Consider the following 23,131-nt stretch of genomic DNA (forward strand, 5'->3'; position numbering starts at 1 on the left):
TCCCAGTTCACCAGCTCTTCTCGGTGCCTCCAGAAGTGCTGTGTGCAGCAGAGACATGGCCCCTGCTTGGACCACACCAGCAGGAGCCCAGGGAACCCTCTGCATGGCAGGGAAGAGACAGCCTCCCCACTGCTGCCCTCCTTTGCTCCGTCCTGGGCCCAACTGCTCCGCATCTTCTACTCCAGCAGCTTCTCTTCGGCCTCTGGGTCAGACGTCTCTACAGCATAAAGCTGAGTTTTCAGAAATCCCTTCTGGTAGGTTAGCAGTCCGTGTGCATCAGAAACCCTCTTCTCATAAATCCTCACCACAGCCTTCTATGCAGTGTTCAGATCTCCCTACTCCCAGAGCTCTCCATGCAGAGGGTGCCAGAATCAAGCCATCTGTGAATGAGAAACCTCACAACTCTGGGTTGGAGTTAGGGGGCCTGGGAATCTCTCCTTTTCACTTTCCGAAAGGATCTTTTGTCCCAAAAGGCCGTGATCAATAATACAGAAATGTTTCGTGCAACCAGTTTGTTTCTAATCACGTCCCTGCCCCGTTTTTCTCATCTCATTCATCACGTCAAAGGAGCAGCTCCAGGGAACAGAGCACACTTGACAGCATTCGTTGCTGAACAGAAAACTTAATCACAAAGGTTCTCCTGCCCACGAATAGTCATGTTTATTCCTCTGGGTTTGCAGAGCATTCTGTTTCTGTGTGAAGCAGCAACAGCGCGGACGAAGGGTCTCTCGAGGCCTGGAGTAAAGCTGTGACCCGTGCACAGCTGAGTGGCCACCTGCTTCTCTGTCTTCCAGCAGCCGACTGCAGCACATAATGGCCGAGATGGTTTCCACAGAGAAGGAGTATGTCAGGTCCTTAGGATATGTCATCGACAACTATTTTCCAGAAATGGAAAGGACAGACCTGCCTCAGGACCTTCGAGGGAAGCGCAGCATGATCTTTGGGAACCTGGAGAAGCTCTATGACTTCCACCGCCAGCATTTCCTCGCAGAGCTGGAGCGCTGCCAGCCCTGCCCCTTGGCAGCGGGCCGCGGGTTCCTGAGACACGTGAGTCCCTCCCTCCTGGGCGCTGACACCAGTGTGGTAGACTGAGGTGCCATCAGCCCAGGTCGCCCTTGGAGAGGCTGGGTCTGGTGACGCCCACGTTTCGGATCCTTTGGATCTGTCTGCAGACCAGACATAGGCAATGTGTCACTAATAGTATGTAAGACCTGCCAATAAACAGATGACCAAAATGGACAAGACGCTTGTGGGTCTGATCGTACTGGATATTTTGCTCCGTGTCCCCTGAAGGCACCCTTGGCTCCCCCAAACCGTATGACACTGGGGGCTTCACCTGCATCATCACCCCTAATTCTGTCGAAAGCCCCACTTCTCACTTAAGGTAATTGGCCAACAGCACCTCCCCCAATCAGCTTGCTTCCTGTACTTAGGAGCCCCCCTGGTCCCCCTGCAGGTGGAGCCCGGGCCAGCCCAGGGAGCTCCGAGCCAGTCGGACTTTTGACAGAGGTTCATGGAGTGTGCACGTTAACTCGAGAAAGGCTGCTCTCTCCTTGATAAGTGTCTTCTCAGCAATGAATATGGGATGTCTCCCTATCTGCGTCTTTAATAAAATTCTTAATTCACTCTGAAAAGAAAATGCTTTCGCCAACTTACCAAGTAGTGTTCTAGGTACTGGGGACCTAGTGGCATCTGTGTTGTGGGCAGATGAGACACTGACCTCAGCGTTATTATGTAAATTACCATAACAGAAATGTCCAAGGATGAAAGAAATCCCATGTGGCATCTTGTTTTAAAATTTAAGCTCGGGGCGCCTGGGTGGCGCAGTCGGTTAAGCGTCCGACTTCAGCCAGGTCACGATCTCGCGGTCCGGTCCGTGAGTTCGAGCCCCGCGTCAGGCTCTGGGCTGATGGCTCGGAGCCTGGAGCCTGTTTCCGATTCTGTGTCTCCCTCTCTCTCTGCCCCTCCCCCGTTCATGCTCTGTCTCTCTCTGTCCCAAAAATAAAAATAAAAAACGTTGAAAAAAAAATTTTTTTAAAAATAAAATAAAATTTAAGCTCAAGTTAGTTAGCATACCTTGTAGTCTTGGCTTCAGGAATAAACCCTGCTTACCCGTCGCTTACATACGACACCCCATGCTCATCCCAATAAGCGCCCTCCTAGCCCATCCCCCACCCACCTACCTCCAAAATACCTCTCTGTATTTAAAAGCCTCTTATGGTTTGCCTCCGTCTCTTTCTATCTTATTTTTCCTTCTCTTCCCCTGTGTTCATCCGGTGTGTTTCTTAAATTCCACATATGAGTGAAATCATATACCTGTCTTTCTGTGACTGACTTATTTCACTTAGCATAATACCATCTAGTTCCATCCACGTTGTTGCAAATGGCAAGGTTTCATTCTTTTTGATGGCTGAGTAGCATTCCATTGTGTATATATACCACATCTTCTTTGTCCATTCATCAGTCAGGTGACATTTGGGCTCTTTCCATAACTTTGGCTACTGTTGATAATGGTGCTATAAACATTGGGGTGCATGTGCCCCTTCGCACCTGCACTCCCATTTCCTTTGGATAAACACCTAGTAGTGTAATTGCTGGGTCGTAGGATAGTTCTATTTTTAATTCAGCTATTTCTAAGAAGGTGCTTTTAGCCGTAAGGTGAACTCTGTTGTTTTATATGATCGACAACGGTGAGAATTTTACCGGTTGACACAACTTTGGTTCTTGACCATTAAATGAACAAAGGCTCTCCATGCCCCTTCCCAGGCCAGCCTCATGAGGACTCCCTCTCCCTCTTCCCCCAAACCCTATATGGTAAAGACCGATTCTAGAACTCTGGCCCCGAGCCGAGCAGGCCCCGCAGGCTGGGAAGCCTAGAAGATTGTAGTGCAGCACCGAGGCTCCTTCTGTCACGCCCACAGGGGGACTGAACACGGAGGGTGAGCAGAGAGGCATAGACTCTGACCCCAGCCCCCGACTCAGATGCATGGTGCCCTCCCCTTTTGCAGGAGGAACAGTTTGGCATGTACGCGCTTTACAGCAAGAACAAGCCCCGGTCAGATGCTCTGCTCTGCAGCCACGGCAACGCCTTCTTCAAGGTCACCCCCCCCACCCCGCGAGCCGCGCCGCCCCCCACCCAGCCCAGGGGCTGACCCTCTCACCTTGGCCTTTGCAGGACAAGCAGCGGGAGCTGGGAGACAAGATGAACTTGGCCTCCTACCTGCTGAAGCCCGTGCAGCGTATGGGCAAGTACGCACTGCTTCTCCAGGACCTGGCCAGGGAGGCCAGCTGCTGCCCTGCCTGGGAGCAGGAGCTGGGCGAGCTCCGGGCTGCCGAGGGTGTGGTCCGCTTCCAGCTGCGCCATGGCAATGACCTGTTGGCGATGGATGCGGTCCGAGGCTGTGATGTAAGTGCCCTGAGGCCCTGATGGGCTCTCGTGAGTTCAGGAAAGATGTGGCCTGGTGTCAGAACACATACGCTTCCCTTTGGGGAAGTCTCCCGAAGCTTGAGAACTCTCAAGAGGCTGGCAGGTGAGGGGAGCAGAGAGCGGCTTCCCGTCCAGGTGACTGGAGCAGCAGCTGCAGGGTGTGAATGGCAGGCCATCTGTTTATTAGGGCTCCTTGAGGACAACTGGATGCATGAAAATGTGGGCCATCGGGCTTGGGGCGAGCCAACATTGGCTCGTCCCATGCTGCCAGCCTCTCTGCTGGAGTGCCGAGGGCCGGCATCCATGCCCCACCCCACCACAGTAGCATGGTAGGACCAGCAGAGGCAGAAGAGGAGACCTTTCTCTGGCAGAGCCCCTTATGTCTGACATTCATAGGGACAGCCCCAGAATTCCCAGCACAAAATGAAAATGTGGGTGCCCTGCTTAAAAACAGCACTAAGAGTTTCATGAGCAGTAATCTGAGCACGGGCCCTTCTGGCCACCATGATGCAGCACAGCCCCCAGGCCACCACCCATATGGATGTCCTCCTACTGCCAACGCTGGGCACCTGCAAGGTGAGCTGGCCTGTGCATGGGCTTGGCTAGGGATGTGCCCACGTCCTGCCCTGCCTCTTCAGCCACGCAGACTAGCAGGAGCCCCGACCCTGAGGGTTTGGCACCAGTTACAATGTGTGGGTTTTTCCCCCACACATCCGAGCAATTCTCAGATACCAGCTGGATGTCCTATAATTCAACTCAATGCTGACACCATCTGCCTGGACATAGCACGAGACCCCCACAGGTGAAGGGCTCCCCTTCCTGTGGCAAAGGTCAGAACCCAGAGAAGCAGTGTACTTATGACCTCACCAGTGTACCGTAAAGGGCACAACTCAGGAACAGCCAGATGGAAGAGAGGCACAGGGCCAGGTGCATGGAAACGGGTGCAGAGCTTCTGTGCCCCCTCTGAGCGTCTCACCTCTTCACCAAGCAGTAAGCTCTCAAAGCCTGTCTTTTGGGGTTGTATGGATGCCTCATTATAGGACTCATTGATTGAGTCACTGGCCATTGGTGATCAATTTCACCTCTAGCCCCTCTCCCCTCTCCGGGGGCCGAGGTGGGGTCAGGTCAGGTCCCACTGTCCCTGAGGGAGGCTGGTTCCATCTGCAGGTAAATCTGAAGGAGCAGGGGCAGCTGAGATGCCAGGACGAGTTTATCGTCTGCTGTGGAAGGAAAAAGTATCTGAGGCACGTCTTCCTCTTTGAAGACCTCATCCTGTTTAGCAAGACCAAAAAGGTGGATGGAGGCTACGACACCTACATGTACAAACAGTCCTTCAAGGTAACACACCTGCCTCTCACCGGACGCTGCTGGGTGTCAGGTCCTGGTCTGCTGGGTGTGAGCAGGGACACGTGCTATCTGTTGTTTTCTGTGATTCTGTGTCTGGGCTTCGAAAACCTCAGACCTTCAAATACTGCAAGGAGACACTTGTCCTTTATAGTTCCATGTACTGGTTCAGTGGCTGGAAAAAGTCTCCTCGATCGGAAACTCCATTTCAGATTTTGGCATGTCTATAGGTGTGGCCCTCACCTGACTGAGCTTCTGAGCTCCTGAGAGGGTCCCACAACCACAATGCCTTACCTGCCCATGCCAAGGAGCATATCAGGGAGGGTTCTGTAGTCCCATCCGGTGTGGCAACCACAGAACCTTCTAGTCTGGCCTTCCTTTCTCCAGTGGGGGAACTGAGGCCCCGAGAGGGAGCCATTGCACATGATTGGGACCCAGTTCATCCAGTGGGCGCCAGGCCTGCCTCATCCCTACCATTTGATGTCTGGGTGAAGAGACTCCCAACACTGAGGTGCTGGGGTCAGTCAGCCGGGGAGTGGTCAGTTGGATCAATGGTTGCTGATGCGGCTGCCACTCACTGCTTGTGGTGCAGACAGCCGAGATTGGGATGACGGAGAACGTCGGAGACAGTGGCTTGAGGTTTGAGATCTGGTTCCGCAGACGGCGGAAATCCCAGGACACCTACATTCTCCAGGCCAGCTCTGCAGAGGTCAAGACAGCCTGGACCCACACAATAGGGCAGATCCTGTGGCGGCAGGCTCTGCGGAACAGAGGTGGGCAAAAAAGGGCTATCCAGAGCCAGCTCTGTGTTTAGGGGTCTGGCCTTGGAGTAGAGGTTTGGGGCCAGGGGTTAGGGGCTAAGTTCAGGCCAGGGGTATGGGGTCAGGGGTTGGGGTCAGGGGTTAGGGGGTTGGACCTGGGTAGGTGCTTGGGGCCAGTTTGGGCCAGGTGGCCCTTGGAGAGCCCTAGGCCCAGGTGGCCCCTGGGAGGCCCCTTCAGTCAGCACCATTTATGTGGAAGTGGCTGGATCCTTCCATCAGCACACAAACACGTATTTCCCCTTTACTAATGTATAAACAAGACCCCTGTCCCCACACCACGGCAATTCCAGAGATGTCATGACAAAGCACCATGCCCTCCTGGATGATAGCACACTGTTGTCTCCCTGAAGGTGAGGGACCTCTTCTGTAAGGCCCTATGCTCCATGTACCAGGACCCCCTAGGTTTCTGCCCCGACATCTCCTGGTCTGGATTGATGGCGTTGGGTGCAGAGCATCAACAGGTGTGGTGTCAAAGCCAAGCCATTGCTTGGAAAATGTCCTACCTGCTTCTGTTTTAGAGCTCAGAATGCAGGAAATGGTGTCAATGGGGATGAGCACCAAACCGTTCGTGGACATCCAGCCCAGCGATGCAGCCATAAGTGATCGGGCCGTCAAGAAGGGGGCAGGTAATGTGGCCTCAGCCCTCACTCTCACTCTGTTCCGCCGACTCAGACTCAGGTCCTGGCGCTCACTGTGGGCCCCAAGGGCCAGGACAGTGGGCTGGATGAGTGGTGGTCACATCATGCCTGACATGACTGCAGTGAGAGGGACCTGGTCAGTTTTCAGATGGCCATTTCATTCTCGAGTCTGGACTACGCTTTTGGAGCCAAAACCGGACCGACCTGCTTTCTGTCCCCTTCCAGAGTCATGGACGCGAGCACCCATAGCCGTGCCCCCCTGTGACCACGCCACCTCCTTTAAGAGGCCACACTCTACCATCTCAGACAGCAGCACCTCCTCCTCTGGCAGCCAGTCCTCCTCTGCCCTGGGGCCACCGGGCCTGCATGCCACTGCCAGCCCAGCCCTGCGGAGCTCTGCCTCCTGCCCCTGGCCGTACGACATGCGCACCTGCTTCGAGGAGGAAGATGAGCTGGAGCAGGAGACCGGGAGCCAGCCTTCCATGAGTGAGTGTACTTAGCACTGGATGCTGCACGCCCCGGCCTCTGACAGCCGGTCCTGGGGGGGGGGGGGGGGGGGCAGTTCACGGGCTCATTTATCTCCCTTGCTCCTATGTACTTCCAAAAGTTTTCAAACGCATTCTGATTTTTCTTTATAAAGAAAAATTTGTTAAAAAAAACAAACACCAAAAACTTTTACTTCCACCCAAAATGAGGTAATAGGGGACAGATCTAAAACAAGCAAGCAAACAAAAACAAGACGAAACAAAACCTAAACAGACAAAAGATGAGAATCGAGATTTTGAGACATAGGACATCCAGCACCACAGGTAGTGACCTGAGAGGCAGGAATGTGATGTCACACATTCCTGTGATTGGTCCGATTTCTGCCCTGAGAGGGGTGCAGTGAGGGGAGCCTGCAGACCCCCAATGGAGGAGGACAGACCAGGGGCGCCCCATGCAGTGTGAGCCCTCTAGGGTCTGGGCCCAGCAGAGTGCTGGTCAGCACCGCACCTGAGGAGGCCGCCCAGGCCTGAACCTCTGGGGGACTAAAGAGCCTCCCACGGCACAGACAGCAGCAGCCCCATCCCGGGGCGGCTGCAGGTCCTTGGAAGGGCTTGCTCAGGGGAGGGCGTTGGACTGAAACCGCTGCTGAGCTGCCAGCACGTCACGGATGGAAGACGTTTGCCGGTAACCTCACTGCATCCTACAGCAAACCTCAAGGAGGTTTATAGGGTCACAGAAACATCCAGCAGCCAGCAGGGTAGACTCACACTGTCCCGTACCAGGCCTGCAACGATGTAGGAGACAGACCATAACAAGGGCAGTAATCAGTCAGGCAACGTCAGCTGGAACTGACGTGACTGTTAGAATCACCGATCCTGGTGGTCACACCGTCATCCTGTGTCTCTGCTGTCCACCACATTAAGTCACAACAGGGAAGATAGGGTGGACTAAGCTTAGCAAGATAAAAGGCCACAATGCCCGAGGTGAACATGTCACTGGGTGGGGTTGCCAGAAAGTAAGACTTGACAGAAGAAAAGGTTAGTGATGTAGCAGTAGAAACTGTCCAAAATGACACAGAGAATCAAGGAAAAAGAGCAGTGAGCTGTGTGACAACTTCGAGCAGCCTGACAAACACGTACCAGAGTCCCCAAAGTGGAGGGACAACAAAACTCTGAGGGAACAATGGCTGAATATTTCCCTGACTTGATGAAGGGTGTAAACCCAAGGTCCCAAGAAGACCCCTGAACCCCAAGCACACAGAATGCGCGTTGTAAACTGTGGAAACCCAGTGACGACAGACATCTTGAAAGCAGCCAGGGGAGCCGGCGTGTTCTGTGCAGAGGGACTTCTCACGGCGGACAACACGTTGGGCTGGCATTGTCTGACAACCATCGAGTTCAACGTGACAGATGTGTCTTTCAGGAATAGTGAAACAAAGCGAAACAACATGCTCGTGCATATGAAAGCTGTAACTGTTCCTTACCAGCAGACTCCAAGGAGAAGGGCAGTGACACGGGGGGGGGGGGGGGGGGGGGGGGACAAAGGCTGAAGAAAGGAGGGCTCTTCTATTTAAATCTCTGTAAGAGACAGTGGCTGTTTGAACAGCACAGTGTCAAGAGAACACGGGGTTAACACGCCGAGGCCATGGTGTCTGTGTACATAGAACGTATGGAGATGTGGCGGTTCTCAGCTGTGTGGTTCTATATGATTGCTGAGGTGTGTAATACCACCAGGGACAGATTGTAAGTCGTTAGGTATACATTATAACCCCAAATGACCCCTAATATAACAAAGCAAAGATTTGCAACTAATATACCAACAGCGGAAATAAAATGGAACCCTAAGAAAAGCTCGATCCAAAAGAATGTAGAAAGAGGAGAACAGAAAGACTAACGAGAAGATAGGGACAGAGGCTCAGCGTACCCGTGACCACAGGAGTATGCACGGGGCACAAGCAGCCTTCTGTGACTGACACACGTGTGCTGTGCAGACCGTGTCCATGCTGTCGGGCCTCACAGCCACCCACATGGGTCCCCCCCTTGTCCGATGGCGCACTGGGAGGCCTGCATTCTGAGAGCACCGGCCTCCACGTGGAGGGACGGGTGTGTTGGCTGGGCCCACGGTGGTTGGTTTTTCGTCTCCTGTGTGTGGGGAATCACCACACACATGGTGTGGAGGGTCACAGGTGTCTGGTTTTCCACAGAAATCCTTCCCACAGCCCCAGTGAGGCCCTTCCTCGGCGACACTGCCTGGGACACACGTCCTCCCAAGCCCCCATTGTGCCACCATGACAACACCTCCGAGGGCACCGCTGACCACAAAGGCATGTCTGCCCAGATGGAGGCATCGTGCCTGAAGCCTGCTGGGGGTGCCCAGGTGTGCCAGGTGCCCCGCACCTGCTCAGAACAGCAGCAGCCACCTTCGTCGGGCCTGTGCTCTGGGCGGGCCCACAGGGAGCGTGGCTGGGGGTACACCCACATCGCCAGCCCACAGCCACTGCGGTTTCCTGGTGCCGCCCTCCCTAGCTCCCATGTGGGCTGGTGCATCTCCCAGTGAAGCCCAGGTCTGGAGGTGGGGCTCTCTTCTCCTGCGATGTAAGACTCAGGCAAGAGTCTGTGAGGGAGGGCTCTGCCCAGCCGTTGTCAGCTCTGTGCAGAAATGGCCCTGTGATCCCCACGCAGAAGTGTGTGGGAAACCCCACACCGGCCACACGGAGGTTGTGCCTATGCAGCAGGGCCGTGGCCGTGGCTCGGCCTGTGGTGATACAGTTCGGGCCCCCAGCAGCCCTTTAGGGCCGAGCCCTCATCCTGTCCTATTTATTTAAGCCGCGTGGCCCTTCTTGGGCCTCATTTTTTATTTTTCCCCTTTGACTGATGTGAGCCAGAGGCGTCCTGCTGGTGGAGAGGTCACCTGAGCACCTCCCTCCCTGTCTTCTCTGATTTCAGAAAAGCAGGGTCAGGAGACACTTGCTCATAAGGGTGTCCGCTTGCTCCGGCAGCACTGTCCCATCTGTTGTGACAAGCCTCACAGTTGTCCCGTCATAACTCTGCGTGCATAACACATGCCTCACTCTCTATTAACACGCTTCAGGGGGCCCTGAGTGCTGCGTGCAGAGGCAAGGGGGCCAGCCACCCCTAACCCAGCCCCTCCTTGCAGTGACTGAGTGCACGTCGTTGGGGGCCGGTGGCCTCAGGCTCCCAGGGCTGTTCTCTGAGGAGGGCCCCCAGAGCACCTGCCCTGCTGTCCCCAGGAGGGGCTCCCAGCAGCAGCTCCACAGACAGTTCACCACAACCGTGAGTACCCTCTCCTGAGACCTCCCTGTGAGAGGCCTGCCAGGCATGCTCAGGACCCGCCTGGGGACCCTGCTGGTGGGGCTTCCTGCTCAAGGGTTGGCCGCTCTTTGTCCTAGTCAGCAGGGGCGCCAGGCTACCGTTGGCAGCACAGAAGAGCCCGGACGCCGCTCAGGATGTTCACACAGGCACATCGCCCCGGAGAGGGCGGGACTGGGGTGACCAGGGCAAGAAGTGGGGGCGCCACTCAGACACAGAGCCCTTCTCAACCAACCTTCACCCAGCCCCGGGTCATACACCTATCCACTGCAGGAAGCACCATCCTGGTTCTGGGAGAACCCCCATTCCCCCCGACTCGTGAGAGCCGTCCGCCAGTTCTTAGGAGACACCCCCATCCCCCCACTCTGTGAGAACCGTCCCCCAGTTCTGGGGAGACACCTCCATTCCCCCCACTCTGTGAGAACCACCCCCCAGTTCTGGGGAGACACCTCCATTCCCCCCACTCTGTGAGAACCGTCCCCCAGTTCTTGGGAGACACCCCCATTCCCCCACTCTGAGAACCGTCCCCCAGTTCTGGGGAGACACCTCCATTCCCCCCACTCTGTGAGAACTGTCCCCCAGTTCTGGGGAGACACCTCCATTCCCCCACTCTGTGAGAACCATCCCCCAGTTCTGGGGAGACACCTCCATTGCCCCCACTCTGTGAGAACCATCCCCCAGTTCTGGGGAGACACCCCCATTTCCCCACTCTGTGAGAGCCGTCCTCGAGTTCTGGAGAGACACCCCCATTCCCCCACTCTATGAGAACCGTCCCCGAGTTCTGGGGAGACCCCTCATCCCCCCACTCTGTGAGAGCCATCCCCCAGTTCTTGGGAGACACCCCCATTCCCCCCACTCTGTGAGGCCATCCCCCAGTTCTTGGGAGACACCTCCATTCCCCCACTCTGTGAGAGCCATCCCCCAGTTCTGGGGAGACACCTCCATTCCCCCACTCTGTGAGAGCCGTCCCCGAGTTCTGGAGAGACACCCCCATTCCCCCACTCTGTGAGAGCCATCCCCCAGTTCTGGGGAGACACCTCCATTCCCCCACTCTGTGAGAGCCGTCCCCGAGTTCTGGAGAGACACCCCCATTCCCCCACTCTGTGAGAGCCATCCCCCAGTTCTGGGGAGACCCCTCATCCCCCCACTCTGTGAGAACCGTCCCCCAGTTCTGGAGAGACACCCCCATTCCCCCACTCTGTGAGAGCCATCCCCCAGTTCTGGGGAGACACCTCCATTCCCCCACTCTGTGAGAGCCATCCCCCAGTTCTGGGGAGACACCTCCATTCCCCCACTCTGTGAGAGCCGTCCCCGAGTTCTGGAGAGACACCCCCATTCCCCCACTCTGTGAGAGCCATCCCCCAGTTCTGGGGAGACACCTCCATTCCCCCCACTCTGTGAGAACCGTCCCCCAATTCTGGGGAGACACCCCCATTCCCCCACTCTGTGAGAGCCGTCCTTGAGTTCTGGAGGGACACCCCCATTCCCCCCACTCTGTGAGAACCGTCCCCCAGTTCTGGGGAGACACCCCCATTCCCCCACTCTGTGAGAGCCATCCCCCAGTTCTGGGGAGACACCTCCATTCCCCCCACTCTGTGAGAACCATCCCCCAGTTCTGGGGAGACACCCCCATCCCCCCCATTCCCCCACTCTGTGAGAGCCGTCCCCCAGTCTGAGGGTATGCTGAGCCAAGAGTGTATGGAAGACAGGCCTTTGGCCCACGCGCCCTAGATTGCTGGTGATGACCGGTGACCTGGGCTCTCATCGGTGATTGCCTCCCCTTCTGACAGTGGTTTGACTGGCAGACAAAACAGGCCCTAGGTGTGGGGCTGTCCCGGCTTCCCCTGAAGTAATGGGAGGGTTCTCTCGTCCACTGTCACCCTCAAATGCTGGACATGCCACCACCAGCCAGGGAGCCTGGGTGTCTCCGCCTTATTCCATATGCTCCCACACACAGTCACGTGGCTGGACATTAACAGCCCCCCGGGAGGAGCACCCTGGCCAACGAGGCTGCTCCCCTGTTACCTCTGTTCCTGGACCAACCTCCCTGGGACCTCACTGCCGGTACCCCTGGGAACCACATGTCAAAGAGGGTGGCGTGGGGCTATTTCTGAGAGCTCAGGCATTCCTCCAAGAGGAAAGGGCCCGCAGACCCAGGCCCAGAGGCCTGGCCACAGAAGCTGATGGGGACCACTCCCACTTGCCCCAACCCCCGGACACCCCTTTGGAGTAGCTGCTGGGGAACCTGGCACCCTGCCCTTCTGAGAACTGGGTACCTCCCCAACACCCACTCATATAGCCCGTGCCCTGAGCCTTGCCCTGACCTCGCCAGTGCTGGCCCCAAGTGCTTCTTCTTCTTTTTTTTTTTTTTTTTAATGTTTACTTATTTATTTTTTGAGAGAGAGAAAGCACAATCGGGAGAGGCAGAGAGAAGGGGAGAGAGAGAATCCCAAGCAGGCTCCACACTGTCAGCACAGAGCCTGATGTGGGGCTCGAACTCACGAACCATGAGATCACGCCCTGAGCCGGAACCAAGAGTCAGTCGCTTAACCGACCAAGCCCCCCAGGGGCCCCTCAAGTGCTTCTTAAAAATGGATGTGTGTCCATGAGTCTGAGAGCACCTTGCAGGGTATGAGGCCTCACGCAGCACCTCCCAGACAAGGACTCTGTGCTGTCCACGCCTCGGGCACCAAGCAGCTGGACTGGGGGGAGGCCTGTGGGGTACGAGTAACCACCCTCATTCTTTCCACAGCTGTGAGGTATTTGGATGAGACTCAGCCCAGGGAGAATCCCCGTCAGAGGGAGCAGAGGACCCTCGGCCCAGACCTGTGCCTGAGGTCTGGGAATGAGGCGTTCATGCTGGGAGCTCCTGATGCACCCCTACCGCAGCTGCTGGCCACCCCACCCTCAGCACGCCATGGGCCCTGCCTGCCTCGCCATCACCTGGCCTCCCTCCACTCCTTCTGGGGCTCCTCAACCCCAGTCCACAGGCTCAGAGGGCTAGCCGGCCCAGATCTCCACACCTGCACTGCTCTGAACTCCCCTGTGCTCCGAGGGCTGTGCCAAGGTTGGGGTGGAAACACACGGACCCCTGGTTCCGTTGGGGAGGTCCAAGCAGGCTTGGGGTGTCTCAGAGCAAGGTGGGCCCTCTGCAACCCTGTTTCCTGCAGTTCCAGGCCACACAGGCCCAGGGGCGACAGTCCCCTGGAGTAGCCCTCAGTGAGATGTGTCCCACCCAGACACAGAGGGTGCCTCTGATTATAATTGGAATGTTGGTTCTCTTTCCTTTTTAGCAAGGCATGTGTAGACAGTGGGGCTGCCGGTCACCACCTGTGGGCCTGGGTCCCAGGTTGGGGGGAGGGCACAGCAGCTAGGCCTGAGGTCTGGGGTGTAGAGAGCGCCCCAAGTGGACCACCCCTCTCCAAACGGAGCAGAATAATAATAAGCAGGGAAAGCCTAGGTAGACAGAAGACTTCAGTGAGTTTCCTGCTGCAGGTGTCTTCCCCATGAGACCCCCATTCTCCAGGCGGCAGCACCACCAGACCAGCCACCTGGAACAGGGGCGGGTGGACAGGCAGGGTCCACACCAGAGGGACTTGCCGACTTTGCGTTTCCCGGCTGCTTTGAGCTGTTTCCATTGTTACTTTGTTTCAGTGCTGACTTGTTCCGAACTCCAGGAACATAAATAAATGGGACCTGTTTTTCTAAGACACGGTCACGCTGCTCTTACTTGGTTCTGTTGTGCCCAGGGACGTCACCAGCATGTGTCATCCAGGGAGCCTGGCTCCCGTGACTCTGCGGGGACATGTGCAGCGGGACCTTTGTCTGGGGTCTCCCCGGTCCACGCCCAGGGCCACGTTGCCCGCTGCAGCTCCCAAGCACGGGCCCCCCTGTGGTGGGCACGGGCGGCAGTCTTCAGGGGCCCGGTGCTACTTGGCCAAGCACTTGGGCAGCGCTGCTTTCGCCAGCTGAGCGCTCCAAGGACAGGCTGGCCACTGGCAGACGCCTCCAGGGCCAGAGGCAAATAAGCACCCACGACCAAAATAGCTGTCAGATGACCAGAGGGCCCGCTCGCCACCTTTGGCCCAAAGGCGAGCTGCTCGCAGCAGCTGCAGCTAAAAATAAGCGAGAAGGGCACCCATCTTTGGGAGAATCGCAGCGGGAGAGCACCGTCCTGCCTTCGGGCCGCCACAGGCAGGCACAATGAGGTCGCTACGCTTCATTTCTGCTGAGGCCCTGGTGTCTCACCCCCAGGTGGCCAAGCAGAGCCTGGATGGTGTGGCCCACAATCTCTACCCACTGCTGTTCAAAGCCAGCTACTTGCTGGAGCAGGCAGAGGTGATCCGCACCCTGCTGGAGCGCTGGCCGCTGGAGGAGTTCTGGCTGAGTGCGCTGCTCGGGCCGCGCTCGGAACCCCCGGAGGACTTGCGGGACCGCGCCTGCCGGGCCTGCCTGGAGGCCTGTGTGCAGGGCCTCGCGGACCACGTGCTCCGGGCCGGCGGCCCGAGGCGGCTGCGGGTGGCAGACCTCACAGGCATCCGAGACGTGCAGGTGCAGCAGTGCCCCTGTGGCAGGGCGCTGGGCAGGTGGGGCCGCACGGAGCTGCTGGCCAGGACCTGCTGCCGGCTGCAGGCAGAGCCCCTAGTGGCCCAGCGCCCCATCCACGTCTTTGCTGACCTCTTTGTCACAGAGGGCAACTTCAAGGTGGTGGTGCAGGCCCTGGGGCCATCAGGCCCTGCCCCACTGCGCGTGCACTGCCTTTCTTTCCGCGCGGACAGCCTGGGCCCCAGCCAGCTGCTGCGCGTGCTGCGTCTGGCCGGGCCGGGTGAGCTGCGCAGGCTCGAGGTGGTGCACAATGTGCGGCTGCATGCGGGACACGTGCAGCAGCTGCTGGCCCAGGTGGGCTTCCCCCAGCTGGCCTCGCTCACCCTGCCTGCCAAGGCCTTCGATGCGCCCCCCACCAGCACCCCAACCCCCGACGGCGAGGACCCCCTCCTCACCTCCATCGCCTGGGAGCTCAGCCAGATGACCCAGCTCACAGAGCTGAGCGTGGCCTTCTCCACCCTGACAGGGAAGATTCGGAAACTGCTTGGGTGAGTCTGGGGTGACGGGACGGAGGGCAGGCCGGGTTAGTGGTGTCTCTGTTCACAGCTACTCAGCGTGGGTCCGGGTGACACAGGGCCCTCTCAGCGGCCAGGCGGAAGATGCACAAGAGACCTGCAGATGGGACCTGGCAGTTGACAAGGGCACAAGTTTCCCGGCTCCCTCCATCTTTACTCTGTGAGGGCCCAGAGCGGCAGGAGGGCACAGACAGAGGCGTGTGACCCAGGGGGGTTAGGTTGTGTGTAGCCTGGCAACACAGGGAACTCAAGGAGGACTGGTTTTGGTTAGTGGGCAGAAGAGAAAATTAGCAAAACAAACAACATACAAGTGACTATGTTATATTGTATTAATTATCTGTCTCATAACAAATTACCCCCACACTGGCCTATGGTGGGCCACAAGCTCCATCAGAGCCCAGCACAACTTGGGTCTACTTTTGTGGTCTCCTCTGAAGGGCTTGGTGGGCCGGGAGGGTTAGGCCATCCACTTCCAAGTTCAGTGTGAGGCTGTTGGCAGGTGGCCTCTGCACCTCGGCTGCTGGGAGTCCTCACGACAGAGAGGCTGATCTGAGAACCAGAGGTCACCCAGCTAGAAGCTCTTGAGACCGATGTGTCCGCACTTCTGCATACTTTGTTGGTTTGGAGCTAGTCCGTGGGTCCATCCACGTGAGGGGAGGACACCACACAAGGGCGGGAGCACCAGGAAGGTCAGGGTTCCACCTGGTTGGTGACTGGCCATGAACATAGAAAATTAAACTTCTTTCTTGAGCCAGTGGGGGTGAAGATGTGGCTTCTAGTTTAGGGAGTCCTTGGCTTACAGATGTTTCTCTTCTATACAAAGGAACCCCAGAAGCTGCTGGCCAAGGGCTGCACTCACCTTTCCTTCTCTTTCCTAACCCTCCTCCTCCACCCTGCCTACCCCAGACCCCCCCCCCCCATCCCTGGTCTTCTGTCCCAGGTCTTCCAGAGAGAGAAAAATGAGGGCTCCCTTCCTCCTTTCCTCCTGTCCCCAGTCTCCTGACATAAGAAAGGATGGTTCTGAGCTCATGTATGAATAAACTCTGGCATATATATGGTGGCTGTCTCTTTGAGACCCTCAGGACAGTCCTGCATTTCTGGCCTAGGTCCTCAGCCTGGATGTGCCTTTGCTACTGGGGGGAATTGGTTCCACAAGCCAGATGACCCATCACCGGCCCAGCAGGGCCATCTTGCTAGCTCAGCCCCTGACAGGCTTTCCCGTCTCCCACCACACTCTGACCCTCCACTGGTAGAGTACGTGCTCCCATGTGTGTTTCAGTCTGGCTGATTGTCAACAGCCTGGTGAGGCCCCAGGGAGGTCCCAGCATGACGTGTGTCAGGCTAAACAAGTGTGAGACTGGGGGCGGGGGGGGGGGCTGGGTTGTTGGTGGTGGTGGTAGTCGGGGAAGGCTCACTCCCTGGCGTGACTTTGAGCAGAGACCCAGAGCATTGAATAGGCAGACTGTGCAGTGGCCTGGACAGAGGCGCAAAGGGCCCAAGCTGGTAATATGGAGGGATCAGGCATCAGCAGGGAGAAGGTTGGGGTTGGTAGGCAGGACAGTGTGAGAGAGGGGAGTAGGGGAGGGGAGGAAAGGAAGAGAGAAAGTCCTTGGAGGTTCTGAGCAGCAAGAAGATGTGATCACGTTCGTATTCACAAGGGCTTCTCGGGCTTCTTTGGCCCACACGATAGACCTGGATGGAGGGGCCAGGAAAAGGACAAGCATGGTGGGCTCTCAGCACCCAGGAAGTACAGGTGCAGGGGCAGGGGGCAGGAGGGGTGGCAGAGAACAGGACCCCATATACTCTCCTGCACTGAGTGCTCAGCCTGATGGCACCAGACCCAGGCCCAGCATCACCCGGGCAGGGTGGGCTGAGAATGTGCATTCTTCACAAGTCCCAGGGTGCAAGGGCCCTTCCTGACTTTGAGAACTGCCCACCAGAGCAGGGTTTACCCCAGCTGTGCATTTGCTGATGCCAGGCCACCTACCCCACCTACATTAGAACACGGGAGGGTCTTTAGGTCCCAGCAAGGCTAGGGCTAGACTAGATGGCTCCATGGCCCTTCCCCACCTTAAAGTTGTGAGGGCTTCCTCTCTTCGTTCATAGTGAAGCTAGCTGTTTTGTGCCAGCTCACATGCACCTCACTGCCCCACGGCAAGTACATGAGCAGACACAGTGAGGGGTTGACAAAACAGATTTAACATTTTAGGAACTGATGACAAAGGCCAGACCTGTCTTGGGCTAAGTTAATTCTTCTCTACACTTGGTCACACCACTGGTTTAAGACTCAGCTCTGCCATCACAGCCCCAAACTGTCCACAGACAGCAGGCAAATGAATTACCCTGGTTCTAACAACACTTTATTTATGGACACTGAAAACTGAATTTCATATTATTTTCACATGTCACAGAGTATCTTTCTTCTTTTGATTTGTTCCAATGTTTACAGATGTAAAAACCATTTTAGTCTTAGGCTGAATAAGACAAGGCAGGAGTGGATTCAGCCTTTGGGCCATGGTCTGCTGACCCATGAGATAGAATTCACCTTTATTCCTCCCAGAGCTCCTTGTGGGGATCTCCTTTCACCTGTGCTCTTTTCCGCCCTGCCCCTAGCCCCCTGAGGACACCGCTGAGGGTCCTGGACCTGGCCAACTGCTCCCTGAACCACGCGGACATGGCCTTCTTGGCAGACTGTGCCCACAGCATGTGTCTGGAGGTGCTGGACCTCAGTGGGCACAGCCTGTTCAGCCTGTTCCCCTCAACCTTCTTCAGGCTGCTGGGCCGGGCCGCCCAGACACTGAGGATTCTCACCCTGGAGGAGTGCAGCATCGAAGACAGCCACATGAGCATGCTGATATTGGCCCTGAGCCCTTGCCACGAGCTCTGTGAGCTTCGCTTCCTGGGGAACCCACTGTCGGCCCGGGCCCTGAGGCGCCTCTTCACAGCTCTCTGTGAGCTGCCCAAGCTTCGGTGCGTAGAGTTCCCAGTGCCCAAGGACTGCTACCCTGAGGGCACCGCCTACCCCCAGGATGAGCTGGCCATGTCCAAATTTGACCAGCAGAAATACAATGTGATTGCTGAGGACCTCCGGGCTGTGCTGCTTAGGGCTGGCCGGGGGGACATCCAAGTCTGCACGCCCCTCTTTGGAAGTTTTGACCCAGATATCCAAGAAACAAGCAATGAACTTGGAGCTTTCTTGCTGCAAGCTTTCAAAACTGCTCTAGAAAACTTTTCTAGAGCGTTGGAACAAATGTAGTAGGCCCTTGAGCAGGCCAAAGGGGGCCTTGTGGTTCAGCTGCACGACACCCCGGGCATCCTGAGTCAGCAGGCTTGGGCATCCGCTCCCCGGCCACCACGATTTGAAGCATCTCTTAGTGAAACTCGTGTGTGACATCCATTAAGCACTAGAGGAGTGGAAACTCTGGCTCCAGGAAAGGTGACTCAAGGCCACTTTGGTGTCAGAGCTCCACGGGGACCCACGAGCTGTCCGCCACCGTGGTAATGGTGAACAGTGGAGCAGTGCTGGGCAGGATGGGAGCAAGGAGAGGGAGCCCAGACATCAGGCCAGGGCCAGGAAGACACCAGAACCTGTCACAGAACAGGTTGTCTGTACCACGTCTGGGTGGTTTGAGTGATTGAGTCCTGGTGCATAAATGCTTAATTACAACGTCGGGGCTAGGTTTCTGTTAAGATCTGACTCATACGAAGGGCTGAGTGTTAGGATGATTACATACTAATAAAACAGCAGTGTGACTTATTCGGACGTGGCTTTAATTTCAACGCAATTTGTATTTTTTTAAGTATCTAAGAATATGAAAATGAAACGTTTTCTCAAGACAGAGGCTAGGGCTTGATGGGGCCACACCTCCTCGCACCATGACCACCAAGTTCTCAATGGGGGTTTGAATGACTGTGTGAGCAGGCTCTGTCTTGTGTCCAACAGCAGGTCCCTCCTCCCCCCCGGTGAGTCCCTGTCCAGGTATGTCCCATGCCTTTCTCTCCACAACCAAGTGGGGCTCCCAAGTGACAGCTGTCTCAGGATTCTGCTTACTGAGGAAGGCAATAAGGTTCCTCCCAGGTCTTTCAGGAAAGGAGGACATCCAACAAGGGGGCCGGAGGGAAGAGGTGACGTCTAACTCCCTTGCCTCTCAGATCTGCTTTCTGAGCCACCACCCTCACTGCACTGCTCACCCTCGGCCATCTCCACAGGTCCATCCTGCTGGCAAAGTCTCTGAACCCTATTTCAGGCGCATGGAGTTTGTTATTTTAAGAAGGTCTCGAAAAGAGGGTAGTCACAGAGCAAAATTTTGCAGTGATTTCATTCTAACTCTAAAGAGTGAATTAATTGAAACTGTTTGCCTGTGGCTGGCAGGATAGGACCCAGCATGTACATGGGCAGCTGTGGTGGAGATGGGCCCAGGGATGCTGTGGTGACTGAAGCAGGAGGTAGGCATGCAGGCATCTACTGGTGGTGAATGTTCCTGACGGCTCCCGCTCCTGGTGTCCCTGAAGAACGAATGTATAAAAGCCAAAGAGGATGGTGGGGGTGGGAGGCACATTTAGAGCAACTCTGAAGCATGTGAAGCAGCCAAGCAGGACCTGTGCCTCCTGTGCCATCGTGGTGCCTGTCGTTTACTTGTTCCTGTGGACCTGCTGGGCCCCAACCCTGAAAGTGCCATTTCTGGCCACGATGGGTTTTTGCCTCACCTGCCCAGCCTGGGAATCAGAGGCTCTGACGATGCCCATGTAATGTCGGTCACAGGAATCCTGCCAGGGCCCAGGCACATCCCTGTGCTTTTCATGCTGGGGAGGGCACGGCTCCAACCCAAAGGCAAACTGTGGGGACAAGAAAACTCATCACGCAGGTGGAGAGCGGGGCAGAGGGCCGGGTGTCAAGAGGTTGCGAAGGTACCACATGGCAGCTCGACTGTCTCTCCTCCTGGTGAAGCTTAGGGGCCTATCACTGCCCAAATCTACCCGGTCTTCCTAGGGGCCAGACACCTGAATTGAGCAGGAACAGTGTGAGGACCATGATGGACACTGGGAAACGTCTTTCCAGGACATCAGGGACATGGTCTTTGCCCCCCCCCCAGTCCTTTGTGGTGGGCTAACCATTGCACATCCTCCATCCTTTTGTATCCCAAGTCAACGCTGCTTCCTGTTGCCTACCCTGGCAAAGAGGGGATGCAGATTCAGGGGCTTCCACTTGGTCCTTCCTACCCTGCTTTTGTTCCAGACGTTTCTTTCCAGTTATACACCCCAGACGAGGAGAGATCGACTGATCCAAGGAACCCTCTGTGCGGGGGACGCGGCCAGAAGACCTGGAGACGTGAGCCTGTGGCTCTTAGTATCACTGACGCTGTCTCTTTCCATCTCATTTTGTGGCTTGAGCAACACCCTGATCAGTTGCCACCCACTAGACCCTATGATTCCATCTCTATCATTGGCCACCGCGGCAGCTCCCTATGGGTGAAGGCTGTCTTCTGGGTCTTGATGCCCATCACAGTGATTCCACCCACCTGCCCCTGCCAGTCCTGAATGCCATCAGCCTGGGGCCCAAACCCACCCACAACATCACCGCCACCAGTGGGCCTCACTTACAACAGCAGCCCTGGCCTGTGGGCAGCAGGCACTGCCGAGCTACTCAGTGGTGCCAGAGCCCTTTTCTCAGCACCTCAGTGGAGGCAGCAGCATCTGCCCTCATGTGATAAACCCTCTCAACACCCCCTCCACGCCTCCATGAGCCTCTGTGCTTCTGGCTCCGGGCAGCCTGGCACTCACCCCCCACTGGCCGCAGGTTGCCCACAAGCGGCCAGTGCCCTTGCAAGGACATTATACGCAGGGATACAGGGGAGTCCCCCACGGTGGGGTGCCCTGCCCCACCCTTAGACGCACCCCCCCGCCCCCCCCGCCGTGAAGCCCAGGTCCTCTTAGGTGCAACCATTTCCCCCTGGAGCAGGGACTTGGCCAGTGGCGGGGGCAGGGGGTCTGCGGGAGGGGCTCAGACGCGATGCTTCCCTGCAGTCTGCACCCTGACAAGACCCTGACTTGCCAGGGAGTCCGCAGGTGGATTTCCCTCAGAGCTGCCGCAGAGGCAGTCGATGGTTGGCACACGAAGCCTCGTTTTCTTGTCAAGACTTCCTCTGACGTTAACAAAGGCCACACACCTTGACTTCCCTGCACCCTCTCCATTCGAATGCCGTAGGAGCATAGAACCCCCCAGTTCCCAAACTGCCACGCACGGGAATAGAACAGGTAATACGCAAGCTCAGGAGGCCCCGGAAGAGAAAGACCGAAGCAAACATGCACACGCGAAGCAGAGAAGCCACTGAGCCAAGGCTGCTGACAGGTGTTGCCATTTCTGGCTCCTCTCTGAGGGACTGGCCTGCACTGTCCACTCCTGCCCTGAGGGTTCTGTGTCATGTCCTCGAGTAAGCCACCCCCTTGTTACTGTCTCACGTAGCTTGGATTGATCTCTGTTACTTGCAGCCAGAGTCCTAATCCGGAGAGAAAGGGAGCAGCTGTTTTTGTCACTGCTGGAAGAGAGGAGCACCTTGTGTCGGTGAGCAACAGCCCACTTAGGCGGGGCCGGGCACATCCGGAGGCCCGGCTCTGGCTGCGCACAGCCCTCCCGGCAAGCTCTGTGACATCTCTCTGGCCTCTCCAGCTCCGGCTGAGCTGGGTGGGGTCCCCTGCTCCCTCACAAGATAGCCTAGTGAGCACACGCCGTGGCTGAGTCTTTACCAGTGCCCACGTGTCTACTTCAGATCGGCTTTCCTGAAGTGACACTAAAACGGAGGAACTAATGACAAACTTTTCCTCCCTCTCCTTAAAGAGATGATCTTGGTAAACTGTTCGGCCATCAGACCTTTGAACAATCCCACACAGAAATACTCCATTACGTAGTTTATTTATTTTTTTATTTTTTTTTAAAGTTTATTTATTTTTGAGACAGAGAGAGACAGAAGAGCATGAACAGGGGAGGAGCAGAGAGAGAGGGAGACACAGAATCCGAAACAGGCTCCAGGCTCTGAGCTGTCAGCACAGAGCCTGACGCGGGGCTCGAACCCACAGACCTTGAGATCATGACCTGAGCCGAAGTCGGACGCTTAACCGACCAAGCCACCCAGGCGCCCCTCCATTAACGTAGTTTAATTAAATATAACTTCTCTTTTCAAAAACACACAGGTTCTTGGGTGAAGACTTCCCTGTCATAACTACGCATCGTTGGTGCGTTTGCAGAATTACTTTGTCATCATGAAATCAACAACTTCCTCTGCCAGCCCGTATACACGTTATAAACAGACACAACTGTAAACACACAAAGAAATACGTGGAAGAATTCTGATCTGTCTCTTTGAACTTTAACAAGGGGGGGGAAGGCATGTTTAACATAAATTGAGTGGGATTAATCTATAGCACTGTTTCATTTTGGGGACATTCAGGTCAAACCCTGTGCCTTCCAACTTTATTCCAAAGTGAAGCACACTGAAGTAGGCACTTCCACAGGAAGCAGAGGCTGAACACACCCCGCCCCTGCCCCGTCCAAGCCCTTCCTGTGGAAATCACTGCAACCCCACCCCCAATAACCTGGTGTCCCCAAATCAATTAAAATCACAGGCTGTGAAATGACCCCTCTTCTTGACTGCCACAGAGACAGGCTCCCTCCAGGGACAGGAGCGTCAGTCTGAGAACTTCCAGAAAGCAGCCTGGACAAATGATGATGTTTGACTCTCAAGTCCCCACAAACCTTGCACACGTATCAAACAGCTCCTGGCTCCGATCCTTTTCCTGTTTTAAACCCTTTTCTTTCAGTAATGTTCTACTGTAGCCTCTTAGTCCACACATATTTTGCTGTATCTGTGAAGTCATCACATAGGCACGACATGGTGTAAACATTTCGAGCCTAATAAAAAATCAGCGTGAGAAAGGGATGGCATCAGACTAACCCTCAATGAAACTTGCT

At 56.1% G+C, this 23,131-nt stretch overlaps 2 protein-coding genes across 7 annotated transcripts in view; both read left to right on the forward strand.

Annotated features, from left to right (window-relative positions):
• Nucleotides 1-13,753, forward strand: part of PLEKHG4B (pleckstrin homology and RhoGEF domain containing G4B) — an 84,523-nt gene extending 70,770 nt beyond the window's left edge. For 3 of the 5 annotated variants that reach the window (XM_058706146.1, XM_058706064.1, XM_058706407.1), the window contains 8 exons: nt 795-1,047; nt 3,009-3,098; nt 3,176-3,406; nt 4,595-4,765; nt 5,364-5,544; nt 6,111-6,218; nt 6,456-6,716; nt 9,873-10,439. In XM_058706146.1, the coding sequence (XP_058562129.1) occupies nt 795-1,047; nt 3,009-3,098; nt 3,176-3,406; nt 4,595-4,765; nt 5,364-5,544; nt 6,111-6,218; nt 6,456-6,716; nt 9,873-10,027 (1,450 nt within the window). In that variant the 3' untranslated portion in view covers nt 10,028-10,439. Of the gene's footprint in view, nt 1-794; nt 1,048-3,008; nt 3,099-3,175; nt 3,407-4,594; nt 4,766-5,363; nt 5,545-6,110; nt 6,219-6,455; nt 6,717-9,872; nt 10,440-12,797 lie in introns of those variants that run through there. The other 2 variants (XM_058706317.1, XM_058706230.1) reach the window with 2 other exon arrangements.
• A 122-nt stretch (nt 13,754-13,875) lies between these two features.
• LRRC14B (leucine rich repeat containing 14B) lies at nt 13,876-18,922 on the forward strand. Of its 2 annotated transcripts, none has more exons than XM_058706537.1 (2): nt 13,876-15,138; nt 17,779-18,922. In XM_058706537.1, exons 1-2 carry the CDS (start codon nt 14,249-14,251, stop codon nt 18,419-18,421), a joined length of 1,533 nt encoding a protein of 510 aa, XP_058562520.1. In that variant the 5' UTR covers nt 13,876-14,248; the 3' UTR covers nt 18,422-18,922. The 2 variants fall into 2 exon arrangements, with proteins under 2 accessions (XP_058562520.1, XP_058562607.1); XM_058706624.1 differs by having other exon boundaries at nt 17,938-18,922.
• The last annotated feature ends 4,209 nt before the right edge of the window (nt 18,923-23,131 follow it).

This window comes from Neofelis nebulosa, chromosome 1 (assembly GCF_028018385.1).
Source record: "Neofelis nebulosa isolate mNeoNeb1 chromosome 1, mNeoNeb1.pri, whole genome shotgun sequence".
NCBI lineage: Eukaryota > Metazoa > Chordata > Mammalia > Carnivora > Felidae > Neofelis > Neofelis nebulosa.